Source organism: Vombatus ursinus, unplaced genomic scaffold, assembly GCF_900497805.2.
Source record: "Vombatus ursinus unplaced genomic scaffold, bare-nosed wombat genome assembly UNPS02004276.1, whole genome shotgun sequence".
NCBI lineage: Eukaryota > Metazoa > Chordata > Mammalia > Diprotodontia > Vombatidae > Vombatus > Vombatus ursinus.
In genome coordinates, this window is record NW_020944054.1 from 818534 (window position 1) to 831026 (window position 12493).

The 12493-nt window shown below is 39.3% G+C and overlaps 1 protein-coding gene across 1 annotated transcript; it reads left to right on the forward strand.

Moving 5' to 3' along the window:
* Positions 1-9753: 9753 nt before the first annotated feature.
* On the forward strand, positions 9754-11156 carry SPESP1 (sperm equatorial segment protein 1). The gene is made up of 3 exons (XM_027835138.1): positions 9754-9980; positions 10046-10412; positions 10500-11156. The coding sequence occupies exons 1-3, from the start codon at positions 9754-9756 to the stop codon at positions 11154-11156; spliced, it is 1251 nt and encodes a 416-aa protein (XP_027690939.1).
* The last annotated feature ends 1337 nt before the right edge of the window (positions 11157-12493 follow it).

Sequence of the window (12493 nt, forward strand, 5' to 3'; positions counted from 1 at the left end):
TGAAGGAGGAGAGTATAAAAGCAGGCTTAAAGCTTAACATCAAAAAAATGAAGACCTTGGCAACTGGTCCCATATTTCCTGACAAATAGAGGAAGAAGAAATGGAAGCAGTGTCAGATTTTATATTCTAGGTCTCAAAAATCACTGCAGATGGTGACTACAGCCATGAAATTAAAAGGTGCTTGCTCCTTGGAAGGAAAGCTATGGCAAATCTGGACAGCAGACTAAAAAGCAGAGACAAAGGTCTTCCCGACAAAGGTCTGTATAGTCAAAGCTATGGTTTTTCTAGTAGCAATGTATGGCTGTGCGAATAAATGGTTCTCAAAGGAAAAACTGAAAAGTATTCACAACCAATTAAAAAAAAATGTTCCACATCGGGCAGAGTCAAGATTGCAGAGTAAAAGCAATGACTTGCTTGAGCTCTCCCCCAAACCCCTCCAAATACCTGTAAAAATGACTCTAAAAAATTCTGGAGCAGCAGAACCCACAAAAAGACAGAGTGAAACAAATTTCCAGCCCAAGACAACCTGGATCGTTGATAGGAAAGGTCTGTTGCACCAGGCTGGGAGAGGAGCACAGTTCAGTGTGGGCCACACAGGCAAAGATGGAGCAGGCCTTAGGAGACTGAATGACAGGCAGCTGTGGTGGTTTACAGACTTCCCAACCCACAACCATCAAAGAAAACTTAGAAGGCCAGTGGGAAAGGTGTTGGACCTAAATGAGAGAGGAGCATGGCCCAAGCGCAGCCCAGGGGTGGTGGCCACAGTGGCAGTGCCTGCTTCTGAATATCTCATCCCATAGACAGTGTGGGGATTAAGTGGCTGATCAAGGGAAGATGGCAGAGATCTCTTTGCTGGCTCTAAGGCAGGATTCTCTTGCTTTGCCCATGCTTGGATCTGGGTTGCAGTCCTGAGTAGTGGTCCTGGGGCAAGGAGGAGGACTGATGAAGCTGAGCTTGTGGTGTGGTGGACAGGGAATCCTCCTCACAGTTCCAAGGCAGAAGAGTGCTTATGGTCACTCACAGACCAGAGCTCAAGCCAGGAACTGAGTAAATACCTCACCTTTGATCATACCACCTTGTAAGAACTGAAAACTTACAGGTCCCTAGAAGTATCTCTGAAAACAGCTGCACAAAACCCCTGAAGCTTGGGACAATATATCCTCCACACTGGAAGCAGAGTCCTATCTTAACAGAATTAAAAAGTTAAGTAATTGGTTAGGAACATGAGCAAACAGAGGAAAAAACTCAGACTATAGAATCTTACTCTTTGGTGACAAAGAAGATCATACAACCAGAAGACAACAAAGCCAAAGCTCCTACATCCAAAACCTCCAAGAAAAATATGAATTAGTCTCAGGCCATGGAAGAGCTCAAAAGGGATTTTTGGGGGGGCTAGGCAATGGGTTTAAGTGACTTGCCCAGGGTCACACAGCTAGTAAGTGTTATGTGTCTAAGGCTGGATTTGAACTCAGGTCCTCCTGAATCTTGGGCCAGTGCTCTATCCACTGGACCACCTAGCTGCCCCCCAAAAGGGATTTTTGCAAAGCGAGTAAGAGAAGTAGAGGAAAAATTTGGAAGAGAAATGAGAGTGATGCAAGAAAATCATGAAAAATGAGTCAACAGCTTGCTAAAGGAGACCCAAAAAAAGTACTGAAGAAAATAACACCTTAAAAAATAGACTAAGTGAAATGGCAAAAGAGGTCCAAAAAGCCAGTGAGGAGAAGAATGCCTTAAAAAGCAGAATTGGCCAAATAGAAAGAAGGTTCAAAAGCTCACTGAAGAAAATAATTCCTTAGAAATTAGAATGGAGCAAATGAAAGCTAATGACTCTTTGAGAAATCAAGAAATTATGAAGCAAAACCAAAAGAATGAAAAAATAGAAGACAATGTGAAATATCTCATTGGAAAAACAACTGACCTAGAAAATAGATCCAGGAGAAATAATTTAAAAATTATTGGACTACCTAAAAACCATGATTAGAAAAAAAAAAGCCTAGACACTTTCAAGAAATTTTCAAGGAAAACTGCCCTGATATTCTAGAATCAGAGGGTAAAATTGAAATTGAAAGAACACACTGATCACCTCCTGAAAGAGATCTCAAAAGGAAAACTCCTAGGAATATTATAGCCAAATTCCAGAGTTCCCAGGTCAAGGAGAAAATATTGCAAGCAGCCAGAAAGAAACAATTCAAGCATTGTGAAAACACAATCAGGGTAACACAAGATTTGGCAGCTTCTACATTAAGGGATACTCTAGAGGGTTTGGGATATGATGTTCTGGAGGTCAAAGGAGCTAGGATTAAAACCAAGAATCACCTACCCAGAAAAACTGAGTATAATCCTTCAGGGGGAAAATGGACATTCAATGAAATAGAGGACTTTCAAGCATTCTTGATGAAAAGACCAGAGATGAATAGAAAATTTGACTTTCAAATACAAGACTCAAGTGAAACATGAAGAGGTAAACAGGAAAGAGAAATCATAAGAGATTTATTAAAGTTGAACTGTTTACATTCCTACATGGAAAGATGATATTTGTAACTCATGAGACCTTTCTCAATATTAGGGTAGTGGGAGGGAATATAGATAGATAGATAGATAGATAGATAGATAGATAGATAGATAGATAGATAGATATAGATATGGATATGGATATAGATATAGATAGGCAGAGGGCACAGGGTGAGTTGAATATGAAGGGATGATATGTAAAAAGTAAAATTAAGGGGTGAGAGAGGATTATACTGGGAGAAGGAGAAAGGGAGAGGTAGAATGGGGTAAATTATCTCACATAAAAGAGAAAAGAAAAAGTTTTTACCAGTGGAGGGGAAGAGGAGGGAGGTGAGGGGAAATGATTGAATCTTATTGTCATTGTATTTGTCTTAAGGAGGGAATAATATACACACCCAACTGGGTATGGAAATCTGTCTTACCCTACAAGAAAATAGGGGGAAGGGGATAAGGGGGGGATGATAGAAGGGAGGGCAGATTGGGGGAGGGTGTAATCAGAAACAAACACTTTTGAGGAGGGACAGGGTCAAATGAGAGAAAAGAAAAAATGGGGGGCGGGATAGGATGGAGGGAAATATAGTTAGTCTTTTACAACATGACTATTACGGAAGTGTTTTGCATAACTACACATGTATAACCTATATCGAATTGTTTGCCTTCTCAATGAGGGTGGGTGGGGAGGGAGAAAGGAGGAGAATTTGGAACTCAAAGTTTTAAAAATAGATGTTAAAAATTGTTCTCACATGCAACTGGGAAATAAGATATACAGGCAAAGGGATATAGAAATCTATCCTGCCCTACAGGAAAATAGAAGGGGAAGGGGATAAGAGAAGGGGAGTGTGTGACAGAAGGGAGGGCAGATTGGGGTCAGGGGCATTTAGAATGCACTCTGTCTTGGAATGGAGGAAGGGGAGAGTCAGGGAGAAAATTTGGAACTCAAAATCCAGTGGAAGTGAATGTTGAAAGCTAAAAATAAATTAATTTTTAAAAAATGCTCCACATCACTAATAATAAGAGAAATTCACATTAAAACAACACTGATATTTCACCTCATACTATGAACATTGGCAAAATGACAAAAAAAATGGCAACATTCCACGTTGAAGGGTTTGTGGAAAGATAAGCACACTAATATATTGTTGGTAGAGTTGTAAAATGGTACAACCATTTTGGAAAACAATTTGGAATTATGCAAGTAAAATGACTAAAATATCCACACTCTTTGAACCAGAGATTCTATTACTCTATTACTCCAATGAAGCCATCACTAAGAAAGTCCCCATATATGCCAAAATACTTATAGCAGCACTTTTTGTGATAGCTAAGAACTGGAAACAAAGTAGATGGCCATGGACTGGAGAATGGATAAACAAATTATGGTACATGAATTTAATGGAATATTACTGTACTGTAAGAAATGATTCTTATGAACTGATAGCAAGTAAAATCAGCAGAGCCAAGAAAATAATATACACAGTAACTACAACAATGTAAATAGAAAGAACAATGACACACAAAAAAAAATCAAAATTATAAAAATCATATGGGACTTGAATGAGGTGGTAGGACTACACATGTTACACATGGCACATATTTTTGGAATTTCTCAATGTATCAATCAGTTATGTTGATTTTTTTTTCCTCTGGGGAAAAATAACCCCACTATTTGTCACATGGGATGACTCTTGGGGAGGAGGGGAAAGATACGTGAGATATTTATTTACATACCTAATACTGACCTCACTATTTCAAAGTAGTATTGTGAGGATTAGATAACTGATGCAAAAGGTAATTTTAAAAGGATAAAGCATTATACAGATGTAAGCTATTAAGATAAGATTTTTATTAGGAAAAAAAGAATGTAAGCTCCTTGAGGTCAGGAACTATCTTTGTTTTTGCTTGGTTTGCTCATATTTGTATCTCTACCACCTGGTCCATGCTTAATAAATGCTTATTTCCTCTCTTCCTTATTCTTTTCTCTCCACACCCTATTTCACTTGGTGATCTCATCAGCTCCCATGGATTCAATTATCTCTATGTAGATGATTCCCAGATCTATTTATTTAGCCCTAACCTTTCCCCTAATCTCCCACATCCCATCTCCAACTGACTATTAGACATCTCAAACTGGATGTATTGTAAACATCTTAAACTCAAAATGTTCAAAACCTGAATTCTTTAACTTCCCCCTAAGCCTTCTCCTCTTCCTAAATTTCCTGTTACTATGGAACCATCACCTAGGCCTATCACCTTGGTGTTTTCCTCAACTCCTCACTTCCACTTACTCTACATGTCCAATCTTTTGTTGAATTTCTACTCTCACAACATCTCTTGTATACATTTCCTTCTCTTCTCTGACACTGCCACCAACCTGGTGTAGGCCTTCATCACCTCATACCTGGACTATTATAATAGCCTGCTAGTGGGTTTCTCTTCCTCAAGTCTCTCTCCACTCTAGTCCCTCCTCCATTCAGCCACCAAGTGATTTTCCTAAAGCCCAGATCTGACCATGTAATCCCCTTATTCAATAAACTCCTGTGACTCCCTATCACCTCAAGGATCAAATATAAAATCCTGTGTTTGTCCTTCATAACCTGACTCCTTCCTACCTTTCCAGTCTTCTTACATCTTAAACCCACCCCACTCCCACAATGTACTCTGAAATTGAATAACACTGGCCTCCTTGCAATTCCCCATACAAGACACCTTATTATCTCCCAACTCCATTCATTTTCACCAGCTATCCCTCATGCCTGGAATTCTCTCTCTGCTCATTTCCACCTCTTGGCTTCCCTGACTGCCTTCAATTCCCAGCTAAAATCTCACCTAATGCTAGTGTTTTCCCTCTATTATCTCAAATTTATTCTGTACATATCATGCTTGTACATAATTGTTTGCATGTTGTCTTCCCCATTAGACTGTGCACTCCTTTAGAGCAGAACTGTTTTTGCCCTTCCAAAGGCACATAGAAGGTATTTAATAAATGTTTATAGACTTGCCCTGACTCTCCCTATTAGAATGTTAGCACTACATCATCCTACAGTTCCTTCCAATTGATTAAATACATTTACTTTTCTAAGTTACTCTTGACTCTTGTGTTTACATTTCAAAGTTTCTACTCAGATCTAGTGTTTTGTAAGAAATTCTTGAGAGTTTTCTATTACATTAAAGGTCTGGGGTTTTTTTTCCTATGTAGGATTATGCTTAGCTTTGCCAAGTAAGGTGTTCTTGGTTGTAAGCCTGTCCCTTTTGACTTTTGGAATATTGTATTCCAATATCTTCTTTGATTTTTAATAGAAGCTGAGAATCCCCAACTTCATTCTCTGAAACTTACTGGACAATCTCTCAGTTAAAAGAGGAGGAAGATCTCACTAAGCAGATATTCCAAGCAGGTCAGCCTTCACTATAACCAAACCTAAGATAGTGAGATCATTATTCCCAAAAGTTCCTCTTTACCCATTAGTTCTCCTTTTAAATTTCATACTTAATTAAAGTATGAAACTTAATTTTAAGGTCAAAAAGCATTGACTACTATGTGCTAGACACTGTGCTAAGCACTAGGGAAATAAAGAAAAAGACTCCTGCAGAAGAACTCTGTAGACTTGAAAGGGAGAGACAATTTCTGCTTTTACTTTCTTTTTCCTCTCTTCCATATTTGTGCTGTCTTAAAAAAGAAAAGACAGGGAAGCCAGGAAGCAGAAGTAAGGAGGGAGAGCATTACAAGCAAGTTGTTGTTGTTTAGCCATTTCCAACTCTTCACAACCCCATTTGGGGTTTTCTTGGCAGAGATACTGGAGTGGTTTGCCATTTCCTTCTCCAGCTCACTTTACAGATGAAGAAACTGAGGCAAACAGGGTTAAGTGATTTGCCCAGGGTCACTTGCCCAGCTTCCTTTAAGTTAATAAGCGTTTGACGCCGGATTTGAACTCAAATCTTCCTGACTCCAGTCCTAGCACTCCACTGTGCCACCTAACTCTATTATAAGCAAGAGAGGATACCTAATACAAATGCACAGAGTTGGGAAATGGAATGTCATGTGACAGGAACAACAAATAGGCCAGTGCATCTGTATTGTAGAATTTGGTGTAGTCAAGGAAAGGAGGGAGAGAACAAAGCATAAAACAACTGGAATGGGGCAGATTTTAAAGGGTTTTAAGTGCTAAATAATGGAGTTTGTATTTGATACTGTAGGTGATAGGAGCCACAAGAGTTTTTTTTTAATTAAATTTATTTTTAGTTTTCAACATTCACTTTTATAAGATTTTGACTTCTAAATTTTTCCCCTTCCCCAAGACAGCATATAATCTGATATAGGCTATACAAGTTATAATCATATTAAATATATTTCCACATTAGTCATGTTGTGAAAGAAGAATCAGAACAAAAGGGGAAAACCATGAGAAAGAAAAAAAAGAGAAAACAGTGTGCTTCAATCTGCATTCAGACTCCATAGTTCTTTCTTTGGGTGTGTATAGCATTTTCCATCATGAGTCTTTTGGAATTGTCTTAGATCATTGCATTGCTGAGAAGAGCTAAGTCTATCAAAGTTGGTCATTACACAATGTTGTGTTACTATGTACAATGTCCTCCTGGTTTTGCTCACTTCACTCAGCATCAGTTCATGTAAGGCTTTCCAGGTTTTCCCAAAATCTGCCTGCTCACCATTTCTTATGGAACAATTGTATTGCATCACATTCATAGGCCACAACTTGTTCAGCCATTCCCCAATTGATGGGCATTCCTTCAATTTCCAATTCCTTGCCACCACAAAAAAGCTGCTATAAATATTTTCATACATGTGGGTCCTTTTCCCTTTTTTAATGATCTCTTTGGGATACAGACCTAGAAGTGGTATTGCTGGATCAAAGGATATGCACACTTTTACAGCCCTTTGGGCATTGTTCCAAATTGTTCTCCAGAATGGTTGGATCAATTCACAATTCCACCAACAATGTGTTAGTGTCCCAATTTTCCCACATCTTCTCCAACATCTATCATTTTCCTGTTTTGTCATATTAACCAATCTGATAGGTGTGAAGTGGTACCTCAGAGTTGTTTCAACTTGCATTTCTCTAATCAAGAGTGATCTGGGGAGCAGTTAGGTGGCACAGTGGAAAGAGCTCTGGCCTAGGAGTCAGGAGGACGTGAGTTCAAATCCAGTCTCAGATGCATGACACTTACGAGCTTTGGGCAAGTCACTTAACCCCAATTGCCTCACCAAAAAGGCAAAAAAAAAGAGTGATTTGGGGCATTTTTTCATATGACTATAGATACTTTTAATTTCTTCATCTGAAAACTGCCTGTTCATATCTTTTAACCATTTATCAATTGGGGAATGGCTTGTATTCTTATAAATTTGACTCGGTTCTCTATGTATTTCAGAAATGAGGCCTTTATCAAAGACACTGGCTATAGAAAGTGTTTCTCAGGTTTCTGCTTCCCTTCTGATCTTGGTTGCATTGGCTTTGTTTGTGAAAAACTTTTTCAATTTAATGTAATCAGAACTATCCATTTTGCATTTCAGAATGTTCTCTATCTCTTGTTTGGTCATAAATTCTTCCCTTCTCCATAAATCTGACAGGCAAACTACTCCTTGCTCTTCTAATTTGTTTATAGTATCAGCCTTTATATCTAAATTGTGTACCCATTTTGACTTTATCTTGATATATGGTGTAAGATGTTGGTCCATGCCTAGTTTGTGCCATACTACTTTCCAGTTTTCCCAGCAGTTTTTGTCAAATACTGAGTTCTTATCCCAGAAGCTGGAGTCTTTGGGTTTATCACACAGTAGATTGACTACTGTGTGTTGTGTACCTAATATATTCTACTGATTTACCACTCTATTTCTTACCAGCACCAAATAGTTTTGATGATTGCTGCTTTATGATGCAGTTTTAGATCTAGTATGGCTAGGCCACTTTCCTTTGCATTAATTACCTTGCTATTCTTGACCTTTTGTTCTTCCAGATGAATTTTGTTATTATTTTTTCTAGCTCTATAAAATATTTTTGGTAGTTTGATTGGTATGGTACTGAATAAGTAAATTAATTTAGGTAGAATTGTCGTTTTTATTATATTATCTCAGCCTACCCATGAGCAACTGATGTTTTTCCAATTATTTAGATCTGACTTTATTTGCGTGAAAAGTGTTTTGTACTTGTGTTCATGTAGTCCCTAGGTTTGTCTTGGCAGGTAGACTCCCAAATATTTCATATTGTTTACAGTCACTTTAAATGGAATTTCCCTTTATATCTCTTTGCTGCTGGATTTTGCTAGTAAAATGTCGATGATTTGTGTGGGTTTATTTTAAAGTTGTTAATTATTGTAAATAGTTTTTCAGTTGATTCTGTAGGATTCTCTAAGCATATCATCATATCCTCTGCAAAGAGTGATATAGCTTTGTTTCTTTTTTGCCTATTCTAATGCCACAAGAGTTTATGGAATAGGGGGAGTGACATGGTCAAATTTTTCTTCAGATTTTCCTCAATTTTCCCCAAATTTTGCCAAATTTGTCCTCTCCAAAATCAAACTCTGACATCTTTCTTCTTTCGAATGAAGAATTTACTTTTCTTTCTTATTTGCCTCTAGTTCTTTTTCCTTCCATGGAAGCCCAAACTAGAAAATCTCACTCTTTTATTTTAAAGAACTCCCTCTCTGCCCCTTCCTCAGCCTGTCTCTTCACTCTTCTTCTTCATCAATAAGAATGAATCTAAATCTCAACCTGGCCATGTCTAACCTTTGTGAACACAGGAGCAAACCACCCTAACCTCTAGGGGCTTCTGTTTCTTCACCTGTGAAATTTGAGTATGGGTCTGTTGGTGGCTAGCATCGGTGAGGTTTGGGCGCCCAGAAGAGTCACCCTCTGGGAGTTGACTGCCCTCAAGGCAGGGCCTTAAGGGAAAATGAAAGGGACGGAAAGGAAAGGTGAGTAGAGCAGACACAAGTACACTTCCTCCCTGCTCACTAGTGGGGCAGGGAGGGGCAGGCCTCTCAGGAGGGTGGGCCAGTCAGGTTGAGGGACGCGAGATGAGGCTAGAGGAGCGAGATTGGTGTTGCTCTCCAGTCCCCTCTCGCGGCCACGGTGCCCCCTAGTGGCTGCGCACACTGGAGCGCCAACGATTCAGTTGTCTAGGGCAACTAGACAACTAGACTGCTGAAGCTTGGTACAGCTGGTCATTTGGTCCTGAGGATTCACTCTCGGCCCTGAGTCCTGCTGTGATAGTCTGTAGACAGCCAGTAAAGATGGGTGCCAAGGCAGCCATGCTTTTAGCCATGCTATGGCTCTGGCCCCTATCAGAAATAGCCTACTCATGGCTGCTGACCCTAAATGACATGCAGGTGGGCTCCAGCAACCTGGGCAAGGAAGACAGCATCCTGAAGCACTACGCTGAAATCCTACAACAGATGGCCCTGAGAGTGCCCACCCAGGGTACCCGGGACAAGAAGGAAGCTGTGACGAGGAGAACGAAGTCAAGGAAGGCACCAGGGGGATGCTGGGGGAGTTCCTGAAAATCCCGCTCTTCCTGACTTCCAGATCTTCTAAGTCTAAGAAGACCAAACATGAGGCGCCTTTGATGAAACACCCAGCCTGGTTTAAGGGAAATCTGGAGCCCGAGAGCTCCATCCGGTGCCCCAGGGAGCAGGACAAAAAAGAGCAAGAGAGGACAATCAGCATAGCTACCACAGAGGCACCTGGCAACACGGAAGAGAAAACAGAGGATATAAACAAGGATTTGGACAACTCAGATATGGAGAACTTGAATTTGGAGGATGATGACAGTAGTGTTTTAGAGATTGATGAATCTGATAGTGAGGAAAACGCATTTGAGGATCCACCAGTAAAGAAATCTGTGGCCTCAACTCTGGGGCTAGCTGTGAAAATGGCTATGGACCCTACCCAGGTACCCTCTAAGACAGTGTTAGAGAAACCCATTCTCAAACCACTTGTGTAAGTAGCTCCTAAACCAGTCCAAAAAGTACCTGCCAAGTTGCATCATAAACCATCTCTGGACTCAGCTTTGAAACTCATTGAGGAAGCTTCCCAACAAGTGAAACCAGCTACCCCAGGGAGAAGGGTCATCGTGGGACAAATGGCTCTTGTGGCCCCATTGGCCATGGACTACCCAGGAACACAGGTGCACAATTTAGGAACAGGGATCTCCCAGCCATCAGAGGAAGCCAAAGACCAGCAGAATAAGGAGCAAGTCATTGAAGATCAAATTCTGAAAAAAATCTCAGACATAAATAAGGAGCTAAAACGTGCACTGAAAAATGCAAAAAGCCACATAGAATTCAAAGATGATGTTGAATCTGCCAAAAAGTATGGAATCCAAAGCTTTTCCTTAGTAGAGAGAGAAAACACATCCAGCAGTGGGCATAAACCTCAGAAGTTTACAAAAGAAAAGGATAATGATGAAAGAATTAGATTATTTATTAACTTCTTATATGATTTCAAGTCTCAGCTAACTGTATTCTTAAATATGAATAATATTCCATTTGATCTTCAAGGGAAAGCCGCTACTGTATTCAATACTATCGAAGCGATACTTTGTGGAAACCAACAAAAAAGGGAAAATACCATTAAAGAGTTGTTACAGGATAATATAAGAATGTTAAACATGCTTAATATTACAGTGAACCCATGATTAGCCTTTAATTGAATCATCTATTCATTTTAAGAGAAGCTAGATTTTCTTTTTCTTAAATGTAGAAGTAAATTTTCTATTGTACATCAGTCTGACATCTTTAATTTGTAATGTATTATGAAGTTTTCATCTATAATTTTTGTCTTCAGTAAAGTTCGCAATTTTCCTTAAACAACCGAAAAATGTGTTCTTTTGCCTGTTTAAAACTTATTTTTCATTTATGCTGGAATATACTTAGTTTAGAATCTATTTTCTGAATTGGCATGATACTACAAATTCATTCTAGCAGTCAAGTGCTCTGTGTGGGTTCTGTATATGTATTCAGTGTTAAAATTGCTTGTCAATTTATTTCTTTAGGATATAGACAGTCTATTGATATCTGAGAAAGTATATTTAAATTTTCATATTGATTTTAGATCCCTTTACCATCTTGATTGATGTCTTCTGAATATCCTCTAGTTTGGTGATTCACCTCCTAAAATGTCCCCAACAAATAAAATTAGTGTTATACCATGTTCTCACCAGGACAAGGCAAATATACAGTACAACCCTGACCAACCTTGTTCTGGATACTATACTTAAGACAATCTAAGATCACAGCTTTTTTTTTTTTTTAGAACTACAATAAGTAAATTTACCAAAGTCTTCCCAGTATATGTGCCATATGGATAGTAGCTCTTTTCTGTGATTTTTGGATAGAAGAATTTCCCCATAGCAGCAAGCCAATTTCTTACTAAAATAAAAACAGTTGTAGCATGGTTTAGTGAAAAGAGTGCTATATTTGGACCTAGGAAACCTAGGTCTAACTCACTTTGCTTATCTGTAAAGTAAGGAGGTTGAACTAGATGATCACTAAGCACCCTTCTGACTAATTTTGTGACCTCACATAACTTCATAAATCATGGGTCTGTCTTACCCATAGGGAGTGTTAGTGAATATCCATGTGGTATGATTTCAAGACCTTCTTAAAGGTCTTGTTGTTCCCTAAATCCTATTCATTCCTCCAATTACCTTGTATTTATGTTTTCTTCCCCAGTAGAAAGTGAGCCCCCTGAGGGAGGGATTTTCTATCCTCAATGCCTGGCACATAGGAGGTGCTTAGCAAATGCTTATTGATTGAATGACAAAACCCTCTGGGTGGTGCCTGAAATCCATAACATCCCCTTGGAATCATAGATTTAAAGCCAGAAGAAACCACCTTAATCAACCTTCTTATCCATTACCCCCACTTCACAGATGAAGAAACTCAGTCCTGAAGAATTTGAGAGACTTGCCCAAGGTCACAGGGGGAAGCAGAGGTCACACAGGAGCAAAGCAGAGGAACTAGGTCCCAAGAT